Source organism: Colletotrichum scovillei, assembly GCF_011075155.1.
Source record: "Colletotrichum scovillei strain TJNH1 chromosome Unknown Contig00009, whole genome shotgun sequence".
NCBI classification, from domain to species: Eukaryota; Fungi; Ascomycota; class Sordariomycetes; order Glomerellales; family Glomerellaceae; genus Colletotrichum; species Colletotrichum scovillei.
In genome coordinates this window covers 5,224,734-5,243,009 of record NW_023336267.1, presented here as the reverse complement: position 1 = coordinate 5,243,009, position 18,276 = coordinate 5,224,734, and the positions used below count along the sequence as shown (strand labels likewise).

Genomic DNA, 18,276 nt, shown 5'->3' with positions numbered 1-18,276 from the left:
ATTCGGAGTAAGCGATACTACCTGGCAAAACAGCTGAGGACTTCAGCCAAGATGTTTAGGAGCTGAGACTTTTGCAGATCATAGCTGAACTGATGGTCAATAGGATCAACTCAAGTACTATAAATCTAGATAGGAGTTGCTCACTTCATTATTTTTTGTCTCAATTCAAACCATTTCAGCTCAACCGCATTCGCCTTGTGCTTTTTACCTACTTACATCTTATAATCACCAGTTCAAATCTGCTGCGCAGAAATCTTTGATTAAACAATTCTCATTCACACCACTTTGACAATGCGTTTCTCAGCCATCATCCTCACCCTCTTCTCCGCCGGCGTCCTCGCTCAAAATGGGTAAGTCAAGGCTGACCATGTTGTTCCTTTTGAGATAAACTCTCTTGCTAATCAAGAATTCGAATAAAGATGCGGCTTCCCGGATGGACCAGATTGCCAATCCCTCGGCAAGGGCGCCAATGGCCTCGAGCAATTCGCAGACCCCGATGGCTGCTGCTTGCTACCCCTCCGTTGTGGCAACGGCGATGGCGGCGAGAGATGCGAGCGTGTAAGCGGTGCTAGTGCTGGCGGCGCGACCAACAACAATAATGGCAACACCGGCAATACTGGTAACACTGGCACTGGGAGGAACGGGAGGAACAGGAACAACAACAACGCCAACAAGAAGAGGCGCATCTAAGTCTCATAATAAAATGTTTACATTACTGCTGTTTCCAATGCAATACAGGTGTTGGTCATCGATACTCAGTGATTCATGACATGTCATGAATGATATGCTGGGCAAAATCAACATTGATCATGGCCTTGAGATATTTTCCAGTCTGCAAATGATCAAACCATATGAGGATATCCAAAGACCCGGAAACTCTCTTCGGGTTCGATTGTAGAATAATGGTTGAACTTGAAGGAAGGGGGATATGTACAAAGCTTTAGGAAGGCGCCTTGTCCTGGGCCAGCTATGTTCTAGAAAAGACGAAAGCAATTTCGAGCTTGAGAAGTAGAAGCAAACACGAGTCTAGGTAGACACCATTGATCGCCTTGGACTTTCTACCTTTGACTTCCCTTCTAGGCACTTTATGGGCGGCTGTCTCAAACCCATGACTTGAAAAAAAGCCTACAGATACCATTCCCTCCTTTCAAAGAACTTTTCTCAAACAGTCAACCAAGTAATAAACACAGAGTAGTTAAGCTCAATTAAGCTCCAGGCTATTACAGCTGCCCTTATCAGTTTTTTTTTTTTTGTCCTTCTATGTATATTCTGTGAAGAAGATAGAAAAGAATCTAGGCACAAAGGACATTCAAAGCAGCAGAGATCCGTGGATAGTGTTCGCGATAGTCTAATAGAAACAGAACTGAGGCGAAAAGCGGCAGCCCGCAGGGAAGGAGCAAGAACAAACGAAATTCAGGTGGTGCCTTCCAAGGCAGACATTCCCGTGCTCTCTTCTCACTTCCATCCCGACGCTCGCGGAATTTTCTTCCCACCCATCAACCCATTTAACTTACCTGCCTCCCGCCACCCACCTGAGGATCCGGCTCACCTTTTCTTTTCTTCCTTCTCCACCCTCACGCTTCTCTCGCAACAGTTTTCACCTCAGAAGAGTCGATCTACAGCACTTTCTCGGCTTCACTTTCTCTTCTTTACACATGATGAACGCCTCTTCAATAGATCTCACTTCGATGGACTTCGCTGCGATGGACGACGCTTCCATCGCGCGTTTTCTCCAAAGCCACGTGCATAGGCCGATACCTGGTAGCGAATCAGGACCCAACCCCGTGGCCGTCGCCATGAAGCCTGTGTTCCTCCGATTGATGGAGAAACGCTTCACTCCAAAAGGCTCCGAAGGGTACATCATAACAATCCAGATAATACTGCGCTTGATAGATTACTGATACTGGACAGCAGTCCCGACCCCGACAGTCTGACTGTCCTACGAAAGATGCAACGATTGCAGGATGCTTTCTTGAGCCGAGAAGGCCCCAGGTAAATATTACGCTGATCTTCATTGATTTACTTGCTAGATTACTGATATTAAACAGCAAGCCCTCCATGCTTGATCTTGAACAACTCCGTCGACGTCTTACATCGTACCCACAGCGACTCCCCGACAGCGACTACCTCAAGGACCTCGACCAGAAGATCCCACTGGTGCAACAAATCAATCAGCTGTGTAGACAGCTCCATACGGATGCTTTGATGAAGGAGCTTCACCTGGACAAGGCTTCGTTCTGGTCCACGTTGATGACCATGGACTTGGAGAGGTTGGAAGAAGTTCGACGCGACCTGGATGATATATCCAGCGTCAAGGCAAAGAGGCTTCTACTCACCGATTTCCCGGCATGGGCCATGGCAACGGCGATGCTTCTCCGTTCACGTATGGTATGCCCCAGTCTGTTCTGATGTGAGTCTACTAATTCGTTGCTCAGTCATACAAGGATATGCGAAAGAGCCTACCAGGCAGTGGTATCCAGCTCGGCCGTTGGGTGACATGTCCGAATTCGAATTTGTAAGTATCAACTGCTCCTCAATTGGTCATTATAGAAGGAGCAAAGCAAAATTGACATTCTTTCCACAAAAGGCACGCATACGCGACCGCAGACGCTGCATCATCACAGAGCGAAGTTTGGACAGTGACGTGGTACACATCATTCCACTTGATCTACTGAGATTGAGAACCCATGTGATCAAGCAACTAGAAGGAATGAGATCATGGTACTCGGATGATAGAATCACCGCGCTTCTGAAGAAACTCACATCAGAATCCTGCGACGAAAACATCATCAACACTCGTCGTAACATGATCTGCATGGACCGAACGATGGACGATCATTGGTACACTGGAGAGTTCATTCTCAAACCGATGGGTCGACCAGTCCAGATGTTTGTCCCATTTCCAGCAGAAGACCCGGCAGAAGAACCTCAGGTGAAGAGTGCGTGGGTCTTGACGTTGATCTTCCACTGGCTTCAAAAGACCGAGTTTCCGGGGATGCAGCAGGCCATGTCTTTCGACACTGATCCCCGCCAGCACTTCGAGGACTTCGATTTCATGAACTTTGGGGTCTTCAACAACACAACTGCTCAACCCGTGATCGGCGGAGAGATCATCCGAATCTGCGCCTACAATGAGGAGGACTTGCCCGACTGTGACCTCTTGGATCTGCGGGCAAACCTGTATATGGCATTCTCGCTAGCTGCGGCTGTAGACCCGAGAGCCTTCAAGTTTGACGATGAGAAGGGGGGTGATGAAGGCGACAACGAAGACGATGACTTCGACGAGATGATCGCTTCTAGATCGCACAAACGGATGCTGCTGAAGAAGAGGGCCAAATCACCGTCGAGCCCACGGTTTCATAACACACCTTCGACGGCTGCCGACGAATCGTCCCATGCGCAGCAAGATTCGGAACAAGTTACAGATGAAGCTTTGAGCCCCAATGAAGATGGAAACAAGGATACGGTCAAGAACGGCAAGACGGTCAATGAAATTCAATCCTCTACTGCCTAGGAGGAGGAGCAGGCCGAATCTTCGTCCCGTAAGCCGAACATCATCGGCACTCTCAGCAAGGGACGCCAGAGGGTGAGTGCTGTCTTTCGATCATTGCAGAGAGGCCTTCGGCGTCGACGGGAGGAGCAGGTCGACAAGAATGATTCAAAGTGACCGCTCATCATACGGAAACTTCTTGTTCTCTTTCTCTCTTGCGCCATCATATTGGACCCCATGTTTTGCATGGATTATCAACGCGGAATTTCTTCCATTCCTCAGCACATGGCTATTACTTCTTCTGTTCTAGGTACAGCTCGTACTCATAACTGGAAAAGAGGAAGGGAGCAACACCCTTAAGGTCGTTCTCGAACAGGGGCATGCTTGCATAGTACTAGAAAGAGGGATCAGAATCGAGGGCTAATCAATGTATTCATAGCACGGAATGACATTTTCACATACCTCGAATGTGCCGTTGGAGCTCAAGCTCCCCGTCTGCACAGTCCATCCCCAGACGAGAGCATTATCGCTCTTGCGCGTGTCGGAGAACGTGTCCGTCATCAACTTGTATCCGCTAAGTGCAGACTTGAGATAGCTGTCGCCTTTGATGTAGCCCAGGCGAAGACTCTTGAGAAGTCCATACACAAACATGGCGGACCCAGAGCTCTCAATGTAATTCCCCCACTGGCCCTCAGTGCCGGGCGTCATGACGAGCCACCACCCCTTCGTCTTCTCATCCTGCGCAGCAACAACGGCGTCCGAGACGTGCTGCAGATACCCAACCAGACGATCGCGGGCCGGATGATCCAAGGGGAAGAGCTCAAGAGTGTCGACGAGGGCCATGACGTACCACCCGACAGCGCGGCCCCATACGTTAGGCGAGGCGCCCGTCTCCGGGTCAGCCCAGATGGCCTTCTTACTCCAATCGAAGCCGTGTAGCGGCAGGCCGTTTGTCGCGTTACCCAGGATCGTACCCGCGGTGACGAGGTCGAATTGCAGCGCGATATCGTCCCACGCGGTGGTGTTATCCGGCTCGAACTCGGCGGTCCAGCGGGCGTAGAAGACGTCTAGCATGTAGATGCCGTCGAGCCACATCTGGTCAATGTAGACCGGGTAACGGTGGTAGAAGCCGCCGTCCGGGGAGCGGCCTGTGCGATCGATCTGGTGACGGAGGGTCTGCGCGGCGGTCTTGTAGATTTCGTCGCCGGTGGCGTTGTAGATGTCGAGGAAAGTGTGACCGAAGCGGATGTCGTCGATGGAGTTGCTGTTGTTGTAGAGAAGGATCTCGCCGTCTTGGGACGGGTAGAGAAGAATGTCTGTGGCGTGCTTGACGTAGTCGTAGTAGCGCTCGTCGCCGGTCCGCTCGTGGGCACGCAGGACGCCCGAGTAGAAGGCCGAGATTGTGTAAGCGTAGGTGGGTTCTACGCCGTGCTTGATTTGGGAGTCGGCCATCCATGTGAGATACCGGGGTTCGCCGTCGAGTTTGCCGGGGTTCAGCTTCTCGTCGGGGGCGATGGCGAACCAGCCGTTGGGGAGGGAGATTGCTGCGGATGAGAGGGCGGCGCTGGCGAGCGCGGTGGCTGCGAGTGAGGTTATCTTCATCTCGACTACTTCTTAACTGCTGCCCGGCTAGATATTTGAGGCTATCGACAAGTCAACAACTTGGAGGATCAAGATTGAGCCGACGAGTGCAATGTACCCTCATGGCATCCCCCGAGGTTGACTATTTATACAAAAGCCTGCCTCCCAATGGGAACACCACCGAGCTCAAGAGATCTCGTGAAGTTCTGCCATCTTCAAGGTTCCCCTCACTCTAACTTCGTCCAAGATCGGCCAAGAGCTTGCCAATTTGACTGAGTCGTTGTGGTTCCATTTCATCTGCAGCTCCGCTTATCCGATGCGTGAATATGAGCAAAGAGTAACAGCTTGGAATTGGGCAAGCCACTCTTGGCATCTGATCAACCCAGGAAAGCGAGGCATGATGTCAAGCCGCGGACCACATAAGGTAGGTAGTTGGTTCGAAGCTCGGAGAGTTGACGGAAAAGCAGATCTGTTTAACACTGCGGGGCCAGGGCCAAAGTACTCAATTCACATTGAAGTTTGCGGGGAAGGTCGGGAGGAGAGACCGGCCGGAGCGGGGAAGCCTAGTAGTCTGCTCTTATGCTTAATTCCACCCCAGGGACCCCCGTACAGGACATTATCTAAGTAGCCTGGGATGAACCGAAGTTCATGGCAATCTTAAGACGATATTCGGTCGTCACCAATTTTCCATAGATCAAGGGCAGGAAGCCCACTCTCTAAGGTACCTATTCCCGACCTACTTTTACAAGCTCTTCTACGCGAGTGCCGTATGGAGACTTTTTCACAACACTCCGTGTGCCGGAGTGGTAGTAGTCAGCCGGGAATATGTCGAATATTTCCTATCGGCTCCTTCCCAGTTGTCCAGGCTGCATGCAGGATGTCGTTTTCTCTCTGAAAATTCGGCACTCATGTTCTCCAAATTGCCGATAAGTTTATACACCAATCAGAAGGAAGACTGGTGATGTAGCTAGCCTGGTGAGATAGAGAACGATTTGATTCCTTCGGCGATCGTTAAGCCGGTTGGCCTGCTCCCCAATGCTTGGCGTTTCCTCCATTGTGAGAAGGCGGTGACCCGGACTCATGTTGAATTTACCATGCAGCATCAGCATCGCCATTTTGCCAAGCCCAAACACAGGGTGACTTATCCGTTGACAAGCCAAGCACTTTTCCGCACATTCGGAAGACCGCGATGATCTTTCCTTCCTCATATCTTTCCGTAATAAGTCGAGTCCCTCTTCTCAATTATGCTAGAGACAGCCGAGAAGCCAACATTTTGGTGCGATTTGCTGCAGCCGACCGTTGATCTTTCAATCGTATATAAGTCAAGGTAGCTAGCTACCTTGCAAGTTACCAGTCTTGGTACCTCCTGCTTACTATTACCCGAGAACTGCCTAGTGAGAAGTCACATAAATTATGTGCATAATCGAAGTGCCTTGAAGAAAAGCTTCAGCTGTGACTCATCATCACTGAGTTCCTATCTTTCAATGTTTCCCTCATCGTGACTTATTGAGGTCATGTGGCAATTCTCATGAAGCCCGCCAGACCCTGACCCGTCGTCTCCATCGGGGCTTATCGAGTGCGACGATGAGGTCAGTCTATCGTGCGTACCTTAAGGTAACAAGTAGGTGTCGTAACAACTTGTCGGCCAATATCAATGGCCCTTCGTACTCTATCAACATTGTTATTCTCACTGATATGCCAAGTACAAATCGCTACCCGCAATTACCAGCGTCGTTTCTGCGAGACAAGCATAGCCTCGAGAGAACATGTAAAGAAATAGCCGGAAGAAAAAAAATGGTGATGGTAATAGTAACAGAGATAGAGGTAGTGAGGATGTGTTGAGCAATGCATTATCCCGTCATCCACCTAGATAGATGGGGTTACTCACCTCATCATCGTGACCGCGCAAGTTGGCGTGTTTCGATGCCAGGGCGTTGACTCGAAGACACTAAATCTTGACTCAATCGTGTATCAGCGGGTCCATCTACGTGTCCGATCAAGTGCCGGTGCGAGCGGGACGCCCCATTCGAATTTCAACGAAGATTACCGAGAACGGGCAAATCTCAAGCTACGGGATGGGGTGGGAAAAGGGTCCGTCCACCACAAACTCTCTAAAAAAGCCTCATTTTCAACCTCCAAGAGCTCCACTTGACCAATCACGTCAATTATCTTCAACTTCATTCATTTCTCTCTCGACTTTCAACATCCAACCAACGTCAAGCTCAACAACGCTGCTCTAGACACCAGCAGACCACTCCACACGAAGTGTACTTTGACCTTACCCAGAGACAAGACCATCAAACTAAACCAACAGGCATCATCTCTCACCCCAACACACAATGGCGGACTCACGAACAATCCACCAACCAATCCACCCCTCCGTCCGCGCCAAACTCGACCCGGAGTACGTCGCCCTCCACGACTCCATCATCCAGTACATGGAACCCTCCGAGGCCAAGCCCTGGGACCCGGCCTCGCGGTCCGCGCCGAACCCGCTCGCGCACACCACGCAGAAGCTCTCGCCCGTCGGCAAGCAGTGGGACGAGGACATCGGCGGCGACATCCAAGTGCGCGTCTTCGTCCCCGAGGGTGCGGCGCCGTCGGAGGCCGGGTGGCCTTGCTTGGTCTGGCTTCACGGCGGGGGGTGGGTGAATGGTGGGCTGGATAGCGAGAACGGCTTCTTGACGCATGTTTGTAAATGTTGGTCATGCTCTTTTCTTCCTATGCTCCTCTTTTGCCTTGAATGAGATCTTCATGGAGAGATGAAGGTCTCGGAAAGACGAAACAGTGAGTGAATAAGCGGGTGTTGATAGAAACTTCAACACAGATGTAAAGTGCGTCGTCGTCACGATTAACTACCGCCACGCCCCGGAACACGTCTACCCGGCCGCCGTAGACGACTGCCTCACAGGCCTGCAATGGCTCTACGACTCCTCCAACGCCTCCCGCCTAGGCATCAACACGTCCCTCATCACCATCGGCGGTCTCTCAGCGTTCGTCCCCCCTTCTTGAATCCTCCCCCTTTCACCCTTCACCATGACCCTCTCCCCCTTCACTTCCCTTCCCCCCTTCCAAGCCAATATCTATGCTAACACCCGACCCAGAGGCGGCAACCTCGCCGCAATCCTAACAATGAACCTCACCCTCTCTCCCCCCCCTCTCCCCGCCCCCCATCTCCCAACTCCTAATCTGCCCCGTAATCGACTCAACCGCAACCGCCTCAACAGGCTGGTCCGCAACCCGCCACGTCCCCTGGCTGACGCCCACCCGCATGGGCTGGTACCAAGACCTCTACTTCTCCCGCGGCGAGCAGGACAAGAAGGAGTGGCGGGCGTCCCCGTGCTTCGCGCCGCGCGAGCTGCTGGCCAAGAGTCCGAAGACGTGGCTCGCTGTCGCGGGGGTGGATCTGTTGACGACGGAGGGGTTGGCGTATGCGGAGCTACTAAAGGAGAATGGGGTCGAGGTTGAGAGTGTGGTGTATGAGGGGGCGACGCATTCTGTGCTTGTGCTTGCTGGGTATGTTTGTTTTCTTGACAAGTTTGATGTTTTTCTTGGGTCTGGCGGGCGGGTTGATTTGCTCGTTGAGTCGTGGTTTGGATGCGGGTAGAGATTGCTAACTTCTTCATCTTCTAGTGTGCACCAGATTAGCAGGAAACTCGTCCACGACGCGTGTGGCGTCTTGGCAAAAGGCTTCGGAACCTCGTACGATCCTGCGGCGGCTCCTATTCTTTCCCAAGAGGAGTAGATTATATTCCGAAAGGGGTAATAGGGTAGGAACCGAACGGAACGGCTGGTACTTGAGACAATTCATCAGTCGTGAAAGATGTTGTCCTAGACTCGTAGATGGCGGGGTCCTAAAGTAGTAGAACGGGAAAATAGAGACAAGCTCAAAAAGGAGGCAATGGAGAAGCGTAAAGGTGGTATTTGTCTTTTTATATCATAATTACAAACCATGTAACCGTCAAACGACTTGAGAAAGACTAGTGAATGATTTCTCGTCAAGTCTGAAAATACATAGTTGACGTTCAAGACGACCTAGTCTATACTCCTAGAAAGCGTCTTTGTATATTATGCTCGGGGGTTGAAAGGAAAAGGGGGAATGCCTGTGATGAAGACCACCTCGAGCAGTCACTATAAGTCACACCCGAGGTGTAACCATCACGACGCCGTAAGGAGTTTCTGCAACTCGGCAAAACGCACCGGCTTGGGCAAAAACACATCAAACCCAGACGTCTCAGCATCCCGCCTCGCATCCGCGCTCGCCAGTCCCGTAAGCGCCACCACCGTCGTGGCCTGCAACCTATGTTCCCTCTCGTACTCGCGTATCCTCTTTGTCGCCTCGAACCCGTTCATGATGGGCATGCTGATATCCATCAAGACGAAATCGAACCTTCGCCGCTTACTCGCGCTCGCCTCAATGGACGAGCTCGACGCCTCGATGAACCGGTCGAGCGCCTCCTGCCCGTTCTCGGCCTGCTCGTACGTGAAGCCGCACTTTTTCATAAACATGACGAGGAGCTTGAGGTTGATCTGATTGTCGTCTACCAGGAGAACGTGCAGCGTCACGTTCTTCTGTCCCACGAGGACGGGCTGGCCGCCGTTGAGGGCCGGGGAGAGGGCCATGGCGCCCAGAGGCTTGATGAGTGGTTGCACGCCCATGGCGGGTTCGAGTTGCTCTGGCCTGGCTTGCTGGTGAAGCGGGGTGCCGACTCGTTCGACTTGGCGGATTTCGTTGGTGCCGGGGGTGGTGCCGTCGGGGGCGAGCGGTGTCGGGGCTAGCAGCCCGGATGAGTTGCGTGCCATTGCTTGGGTTCTCTCTAGCTCTTCTACCCGCTTGAGACAGTGGCTAAATACTTTGGCTAGTTTTCGGGGGCCGCATCTGCATTCGTTAGTTAGCCTTGGACACAGATATGAAGAAATCCGGGAGTTGTCTGCTTACGGCTGTGGTATCACCTCGACGATTTCTGAAAAGTCCAATAACAGCTTGCTGTGGTCCTGGAGGATGTTGACTGCTTCTTCTGCCGTCGGGCACACGATGATAAAGGGCGCCTTCTTCTGGCTAGGCGATCTCCGCGAATTCTCCTTGAAGCGCTTCTCCAGCACCTCCACCGAGGGAGGCTCAGAGTAGAGGTACATATCAGCATCCGGTGGCTCGCTGGGGTTTTCCTTAACAACCTTCATCTTGAACCACTCGGAGCACGTCTCCGTGAGGATCTGGTTCAGCTTCGCGGCGTATTTCGTCATGGGCGGTGCGTCAGGAGTACGCTCCTCCTCGAGAAGCACAATCTTCATCCCCCTTGTTTCGTCGACGGCGCTGCGCATCGCCTCATCCGGTTCACGAGGGTCCTCCGTGTCGTCGGATGCCGATGTGAAGCTGAGGTGGACGTCGAACTCGGTGCCTCTGTCTTGCTCGGACCTGACCTCGAGGCTTCCCCGCAATGAGTCGACAATCTGCTTGACGATGCTGAGACCCAGGCCCGTGCCGGGCTGGAAGGAATCCTCCTGGCTGAAGGGGAGGAACAGTCGGGTTTGCTGGAACTCCTCAGACATGCCCTTGCCAGAGTCCGCCACACGTATCATGGCGTCAATCTTTGTTCCCTCGGACCTTGCCTGGCCGGTCAAAGAAACTAGAACGTAGCCTTGTGTCGTGTACTTCAGGGCGTTCCCGAACAAGTTCATGATAATCCGCCGGAGGGCACCTGGCTGCGCTTTGACCAGCCATGGTATCTTCGGGTCGACATCTAGCAATATTGATACAGGACCCTTAGCCCCCGGCGCTTGGAAATTGCCTACCGACCTCACATTGTTCGTCTCCTTGACGCTGATGCTGGGCTTGGGTCCGTCCAGGGAGCCCGCGCCGACCAACTTCTTGAAGGCGTGGCCCGCGGCGATGGCGTCGACTACTTCTTCCACGAGAACAGCGAGATCCACCACTGAGGACATGCTCAAGCTTTCGAGCGAGTCCGACGTGATGGCCGCCGGCCTACTCTGGTTCTGCTTGGCGCGCCGTCTCATCTGCGCCCGCCCGAGCCTGTTGATCTTGCTATAGTCGAGAACATGATTGAGTGTGTCGAGTAGCGTTTTTCCACAGGTGGCGATGGAGCTGATAAGACCTGATTGGTAGGCGTCTGTGCTGGTATCTTGGAGAAGCTCGGCGGATCCGAGGATGCCGTGCAGGGGACTGCGGAGTTCGTGGCTCATGCTCGCGATAAAGGTCGTCTTCGCCGCCTCGTTCTTTTGGCTGTTGATGCGGCCAACTTGGGTCATGATGCTGTTGCTGAAGGCGCGGAGGTACGAGAGGTCCTGGTCGAGATTCATCATGCGGCCGGTGACGGAGGTCCAGAGGAAGCATCCGCCGGCTAACCTGTCTTCGCCGTAGTCGAACAGGGGTACAAAGACCACCGTCTTGGCTCCGGGTATTTTCTTGAGGAGCTCTTCGTGAACCATTTTGACCTTTCGCCGTCTGCCTTCGGATTTGTTAGACGGAGCTGCGCCGTCGACGCCCATCGTCTCCCTGTCACTGGCACTGTCGTCGCCAGATGACACCCCAAGCCCGGCTTCGGTGAAGGAAAAGGTCTTGCCCATGGGGAACATGGAAAAGTACTTTTCAAGAATGCCGAGCGAAAGCGCCGGGCCCTGCTCGATGCGCGCGCGCGCCCGCTCATCAGCCACGGAGAAGCTCAAGATCTTGCAGGGCCTGGCGGAGGGCGAGGTGTCAGAGTCGGAGCTATCCAGCCCAGAGCCTGACGTGGCGGGTCGTGTGATATCTTCCTCGTCCGAGGACTGATTCCTGCCCGACCTTGATTGGCTTCCGGGAGTGGCAGTCGTTGCCGTTGCTCCAAAGAAGGCCACGCCGTCGGCCAGCGTCGAGTGACGAAGGACGTCTGCTGCGCGGTTGAAGAGTTTCGACAGGCCGTCGACCCTCGGTTGGTATGCCTTCTTGGGCGATGGCGGGTTCTCGGTGCTGGGCCCCTGAGGTTCCGTAGTATCGCTTTGCTGACGAGACGCTGATGACTCTCGAGACCGGACGAGTGCTTCGGCGTTGCGAAAGTACGAATTCGATCTGGGCATCGGCCGTCGCGTCGACATTAGCGGCATATCCGGTGGCCGTACCGTCGAGGGGCTCCTCGGTATGTCGTCCTTGACGGGATTTGAGTCTTCGTTCATGGTGGAACATCCCTCGATAAACGTCGCCAGTCCTCGCACTATCCGCTCGCCCTTGAACCTGTCCACGCGATCCCGCGCCCACTCCAAATGTTCCATGACCGTTTGCGCGACGCCCTGCATGAAGCGAATCTCCTCCGCGGTGAGTCCATCGTGGGGTCGTTCGTCGGAGACGGCAAAAGAGCCAATCTTGTGGCCGCTGCGTGAGATGATGGGCACGCCAGCGTAGAAGCGTACGCCGGGTTCCGAGACCACGTACGGACGCTGGGCGAAGCGAGGGTCGAGGCGGCAGTCATTGACGATGAGTCCGGTTGCCGTATACGGGCGGCCCTTTGGGTCTAAACCTGTGCAAGTGTTCACCATTGAGTGTTCGCAAACGGCATCGGGACGAGAAAGAATGGTGGCGCCGACTATGGAAATCACAAACGTCAGCATAGGACCTCCCAAAACGAACCGCCCCCTTCTTCCCACATGTCTGAGTCCGACAATGCACACTGAAACTAGGATTTGAGCATGAAGCCAGCAGTTGCAAAGAAGGCTGTCGACATGCTGCGACGGCCGGGACTGAGTGATGCGATATCTCGAATAGAGAGGCCTACGTACGCCACAGTTCATTATCAACATTCGCCTCATCGTCGTCGTTCAAACCACTACTGTTTGCATCCTGCAGGTGCTCAAAGTCTTCAAGTTGAACGCTACGGGTACCCTCGGCAAGAATGGTCTGCGTGGTGGTATCGATCAGCGAGACCATGGCGCGCTTGACGTCGAGCTTCAGCACGGCGAGCTGAGCAAAGGCGGTGAGGGCCTTGTCGGCCGAGGCCTTTGGCTTGTAGCCGTTGCCATGTAAGTCCGGGGCGGCGATGCTGTCGACATTGAGGGCGACGTTGAAGGAGGAACCTTGGGCGACCTGCCAGCTCTGGAGATATCGCTGGACCTCCCGCTCGCGTTGGGCCTCGGACATTTGATTGTGGGAGAGAAAACACGCACACGCGGATGCGCGCAGAGCAGCAAGCAGCACACCGCACAGGGGTGGCGGGTGCGGTTCTCTGTGGGGGCGTGTGTGTGAGGTGAGCCGGGTTTGGCGAGGGAGTTAGAAGGAAAGCGAGTGAGAAGTGAGAGTAAGAATGAGGACGAGAATGAGCGTCAGTGGGCAGTGGGTGTGAGACTGAGAGTGAGAGGAGCGTAGCCGTGCTCTGATGTCGAGGGGTCGCAAGCAGGGGGGGGAGCGGCGGTGTTGGCGGCTCTCGTCTGGCCAGGCCTGCCTCTCTTTGTGTCTCTCTCCTCAAATTCGTTCTGCTTTTTTTTTTTTTTCCTACGTCCCGAGGCTTTGTTGCTTAGGTTGGTTTTTTTTTTTTTTCCTGTCAAAAGGGGACTTTCGGAGTGACAGTCCGGCGGGGAGCGACAACCTCTAACTACGCTCGTGGACTTCGCGTGGCCACGGGGTGCATTTGGAGAAGGGGGGAGGGGCACGGAAGGAATGCGGAAAGGCGGACAAGAGTGAAGTGTCACCTAAACCATTCCGGGCGTTGCGCTTTTCCTATTTCTTCTACTTTCTCTCATCTGGCGGCGGTGGCGGTGGCGGCAGGGCGGTAACTGTTAGGCTGGCGGTAAACACAACAAGGAATGGTGGAAAGGGCAGAAAAAAAAAAAAAGAATGGAAGATGCCCCCCAAAAGATACATGTACCGCAAATGGATACCGAAAAAACACATCCATTTCTTGTGGTACACCATAAGGTACACAGCCTATAGGCTGGTAGGAGGTTGGCAGTAGGTGGGCGAGGCTCTCTTTCCAACCAAAGAGAATCTGACATCATACCCCTCCTCTTTCCCCCTTTCAGATTCACTCAAGATCCACCCGTCAGTCTCTTTTTGGGGCCTTCTCCCACGTTCTAGAGCGGCCTATGAAACGCGTCCACAGCCCAAAGAAAAAAGAGAGAACCAATGGAATGACTCGGTCGGACGTTTTTCTCCTCTTGTCAATAAGGTACCCAGGTATGTACTCCGTAGTGTTCAACCGATCCCGATCTCTGTTGGCTATCAGGATCGATTTTCGAACTTTTCCACTTTGGCTCATCGCCCGATTGCCTGCCGCGCTGTCGCTCCCCAAGCTTTACTTTTCCAAGTAAACAAAACTCACGATTGCCACGACAACATGATGCCCAACATCGACAAACTCATACTCTCGAAATTGTCACCTTGTTCCATAGGCTACCCATACATAAGGCGGTTGTTCTCCAACCGGCAACTGCAGACTCTTCAACGGCTATCGCGGATCATGTCCGAAATGATTTCGGCAGATACTGACTCAGCGACGTCACCGACTGATTCACAAACCCTTTCCCCGGCAAAATGTCGCCCTTGCACTTACTAATTTCAAATTGGCGCCGAGTCAAGTGGCTCCTACAGTATGTTTTCATGTCTTTGGTATATCCGCTCTCTCTCTTGTCTTGTAACCCATGGTCAACTCCGGTTGAAATGCCATGTAACCCCAAGACATCTCTTCTCCAATTCCTATCGGCCGAACAAGGAAAAAAAAAAAAAAAGGGACAAGAGGCGCAAAAATGGAGGAAACATTCCAAAAAAGCAGGGAGACTAAAAATAGCGCCGCCGAACTTTCTTCACCTCCAATTCGGTTCTAGAGGAACCTAGTATCGTCAAGCGTCCCACGCCCTTGGGTCATCCCGCTTTGAGACCTAGATAGTTGTCTCCACCCCGAGTTTCTCTTAAGAAGCCGTGTCGAATTCAGATTTCAAATCTTGTCTGTCATAGCGCATGTTCTTGAACCCTACGCCTGCTGTGAACACTGATTTGGATGATGGGAGGGGGATCTATGTGAGAAATCCACTGGGGGTTCAACATAGGTCGTCGACTGTGCTTGAGTTTGCTTCAGTGTACATGAACAAACCATGTACGTGTTCTTCATCCCTCAAACACAAAAAGCGTGCTTTGCGACGGAGCTATGGTACATCTAGCAAGACGACACAATCCCATCAACGCCAAACGACTCGCTCAAAGCCGACAAAATGGGAGCCTTCCTCGGACTTGCCCGTCCACCTCCCCCTTCACCGTCCCTTCTTTGCAGGCGGTGGGAATCGATCTGTATCCTAACCGAACTTGATCCCAGAGGACGGGTTCCAGGTGCCTCCTTGCGGCGGCTGGCTCGTCGGGCCCTGGCCTTGTGCTGGTCCCCCAGGAGGCGCTGGTGCACCTGGTTGAGCTCCGAACTTGATGCCCATATCCGGCTGCCACATGTTCGACATTGCCGCTGCGGGTCTCGGGTGCTGGGGCTCGACAGTCGACCCGGCCCATGACTGGATATGTGCCTGTGCGGGAGAGTGAACCTCGTGCCGCGACGGTGGCTGCTGCTGCTGCTGTGCTGTTGTACCGGGAACGACGCTGGCGCTAAAGTAGGATTGGGGTCGCGGGTCATAGTTTGAGCCGGTCGGGGAGTGGACCGGGGATCGGTTCAAGTTCAGTGAATTGAGCGGCGGCATGCTTACCTCCCTATACACTAGTTAGCACGGTGAGCCGGTAGGCAGAGGTGACAACTTACTCCTCAAGGCTCTTGGCGTCCATACGCCGCTCTGCGGCCCAGGCCTTGACAGGATCGCGGAAGTTTTGGCCCACGACCTTACTCAAGTCATTGTAGAACTTGCGACCAACGTCCACGTTGTTGACAATCTCTTTATACTTGTAGTAAGCATTGTCAAGTTTCTGAAGCGCCAGCTCCCGCTCGCGACTGCCACTCGACATGTTCTTCTTTTGACTCTCAAACTCTCGGTTGACTCTCTGCACCTCAGTCATGAGGCGCTCTTGCTCGTCTTCTTCCTTGGCCACCGCTTCGATCTCAGAGTCATAAAGCTTGTCGAGACGCTTCTCGAAAAAGTCCTCAAAGTGGGCCGGGACAATTGCTGTTGTCGGGTATGTCCTCTCGAGTCGTGCAGCTTCTTTCAGGATATCCGGCTTGATGTCGTCCGTCCTAGCCTTCTCCCGCAGCGCCTCAGCCTTCTTTCTCCTCTTGGACTCGAGTCGCAGGACATCGTTGTAAGCTCCCCGAAGCCTACCTATTACCGGCTTCAGGTGCTCTGGGATGTCCATGCGCCTGGATGAAGGCACATAGTCCATAATGGCTCGATCGGATCCAGAGAGCATCTCGAGCAAGTCCTGTACCTCCTTGTATTTCTCTCGAACCACCGCATCACTGCTGGTACTGCTTGCAAAGTAGCCTTCAATCTCAGCTACTTGGGCCCAGAACTGGCCTCCCTGGGGGTCGCTGCGACTTTCCGGTCTTGACCATCTGTCTGTGCCGTACTTCCGTCTCATTCGGTTGTCCTCCTCCTCTTCGGCCGCCAGGATCGCTTTGCCTTCGTTGAAGATGGCGATATCGGCAGTCCTAAGCTTATCGATATCCGAAAAGGCCCGCTGAATCCTTCCTATAGCATCTGCCTGCCGTATTTCCTCCGCGTGGTGAACTAAGCTGTGAGGCAGGCCCAACGGTTTCTCAAGTGCCTGCAACGAACCAGGCAGGTTGATGGAGCTGAGCATGGCATGAAGCTTTTCCGTCTGTGTTTCCATCTGACCAATAATGTTCTCGTTGACTATGCGATCGCGCAGTTGCTCGTAAATAGTGATGGCGGCGTGAACAGAGAACGGGACTAATTTCGTGAAAAGTGCCGGGCCAAATTCGGCCTGGTCCCCGACGTAGTCAAAGGGGTTGGCTACTTGCGGAGGCACTCTAGCGATTGCCATATTGGCTCTGTCAAGAATTTTGAGCTCCGACTTTGGCGGTACAGGTTCTTCTCGAGTTAGCTTTGCAACCCCTATTTACTAGATTTCGGTACTTACGGAGATAGATAACGTCATTGTCCTTCTCTGCCCTCTTAAGATCTTCTTCGACCTTTCGTTTCAGGCCATTGAGATCCTCGAGCACCGCCTTGTTAAGGTAGCCGCCCCGACTCTCCTTCAAGCCCTCATTGACACAGCTCACAGCGTCCTGCAAGCGAGCAACTTCTTCGCCATACTTCCTCTTCTCGAGACAATCGCACGCGGCCCGGTATTGCGCGGCACCAGCGAAGTGATGGTGCTTTGCGCTCATGTGGTGGATCCAGGCAGAGCTAATCGCCTCGCTCTTCATAGCAGCCTCCCCCGCCGAGTTGTAGAGATCAGACACGCGAGCGGCTAGTCGAGCGATGATGGCATCCTTGTACCCGTCCATGACTGCCTTTTGCCAGAAGCACTCTTGCGACTGTGCCAGGAGCAGTTGGGACAGAGACTCGAGGGTGTTGGCGTCCATGTCTTCGGGCGGGTCAGACATGCGCAGTTCGGGCAGGACTTCCTTCAGCATATGTTCTAGTACTCCAGACGCCGAGGCAAAGTGGCCCGCGGCCGTCTTGAGACCTTCCGTGCCGGATCTTGACTGCGCTACCGCAAGCTGGGAGTAGAGGGAGGCCAAGTTGTAGAGGATGTTCATGAGTTCGTACTTGAGGTTGTTTCGCACCATCGGTCGTTCGGTGTTGTAACCCAATGCTGGGTACCAGGTAAACTCGGCCCCGATCTGTTCGCAATCTGCATTAGTGATCTTACCACATCTCTCTTGCTTGGGTGGGAAGTGCTAGACGTACGTCGATCGGGAACTTGCCCCCGATCCACACGAGCTGTCCCGCATAGGCCTGCAGCTTCTTCACTCCGCTGGGGTGCGGTTCCCTCACGTTGACCGCATCTCGTCGTAAGGCGTCGATGACCTCGAGGTCCTGACGAAACATGTCCGGGTGTTGGTCATACTTGGTGTTGATGTACTGTCGTATCGTCGACGAGAGCGAGAGCTGTGTGGACTTGCGGAACGGCAACGACAGAATATTCGAAATGCTGGCCATGACAAGAAAGTTAGGAGAGACACTGGTGTGTATGAAAGCAATACTCACGTCGCCATGGTGGAAGAGTGCCTCTCGGGGCTTAGGGGACGTCGTTGTAGAACCTCGAGCTAGGCGCGGTATGTCACGAGCCTCATGACTTCATTGCTCGAAGCATGGAAAGGAAGCAG

The 18,276-nt window shown here is 53.5% G+C and overlaps 6 protein-coding genes across 6 annotated transcripts; 3 read left to right on the top strand and 3 right to left on the bottom strand.

Annotated features, from left to right (window-relative positions):
* Positions 1–291: 291 nt before the first annotated feature.
* HER10_EVM0006630 (uncharacterized protein) lies at positions 292–690 on the top strand (the record flags this gene model as incomplete). The annotated part of the gene is made up of 2 exons (XM_035476211.1): positions 292–350; positions 420–690. The coding sequence occupies 2 exons, from the start codon at positions 292–294 to the stop codon at positions 688–690; spliced, it is 330 nt and encodes a 109-aa protein (XP_035329504.1).
* Positions 691–1,658: 968 nt separating this feature from the next.
* On the top strand, positions 1,659–3,514 carry HER10_EVM0006571 (uncharacterized protein; the record flags this gene model as incomplete). The annotated part of the gene is made up of 5 exons (XM_035476154.1): positions 1,659–1,855; positions 1,912–1,992; positions 2,049–2,388; positions 2,436–2,515; positions 2,737–3,514. 5 exons carry the CDS (start codon positions 1,659–1,661, stop codon positions 3,512–3,514), a joined length of 1,476 nt encoding a protein of 491 aa, XP_035329495.1.
* Positions 3,515–3,782: 268 nt separating this feature from the next.
* Positions 3,783–5,092, bottom strand: HER10_EVM0011011 (cell wall glycosyl hydrolase YteR; the record flags this gene model as incomplete). Its single annotated transcript, XM_035480453.1, has 2 exons — positions 3,783–3,884; positions 3,953–5,092. The coding sequence occupies 2 exons, from the start codon at positions 5,090–5,092 to the stop codon at positions 3,783–3,785; spliced, it is 1,242 nt and encodes a 413-aa protein (XP_035330051.1).
* A 2,318-nt stretch (positions 5,093–7,410) lies between these two features.
* Positions 7,411–8,816, top strand: HER10_EVM0005934 (uncharacterized protein; the record flags this gene model as incomplete). The annotated part of the gene is made up of 4 exons (XM_035475535.1): positions 7,411–7,600; positions 7,899–8,054; positions 8,299–8,587; positions 8,705–8,816. 4 exons carry the CDS (start codon positions 7,411–7,413, stop codon positions 8,814–8,816), a joined length of 747 nt encoding a protein of 248 aa, XP_035329404.1.
* A 307-nt stretch (positions 8,817–9,123) lies between these two features.
* HER10_EVM0001845 (hsp90-like protein) lies at positions 9,124–13,720 on the bottom strand. The gene is made up of 3 exons (XM_035471580.1): positions 12,839–13,720; positions 10,011–12,645; positions 9,124–9,950 (listed from the first exon to the last, which is right to left on the bottom strand). The coding sequence occupies exons 1-3, from the start codon at positions 13,194–13,196 to the stop codon at positions 9,230–9,232; spliced, it is 3,714 nt and encodes a 1,237-aa protein (XP_035328916.1). The 5' UTR covers positions 13,197–13,720; the 3' UTR covers positions 9,124–9,229.
* Positions 13,721–15,053: 1,333 nt separating this feature from the next.
* On the bottom strand, positions 15,054–18,249 carry HER10_EVM0003425 (BRO1-like domain-containing protein). Its single transcript, XM_035473100.1, has 5 exons — positions 18,158–18,249; positions 17,858–18,101; positions 17,082–17,790; positions 15,790–17,032; positions 15,054–15,740 (listed from the first exon to the last, which is right to left on the bottom strand). The coding sequence occupies exons 1-5, from the start codon at positions 18,163–18,165 to the stop codon at positions 15,341–15,343; spliced, it is 2,604 nt and encodes an 867-aa protein (XP_035329085.1). The 5' UTR covers positions 18,166–18,249; the 3' UTR covers positions 15,054–15,340.
* Positions 18,250–18,276: the final 27 nt, after the last annotated feature.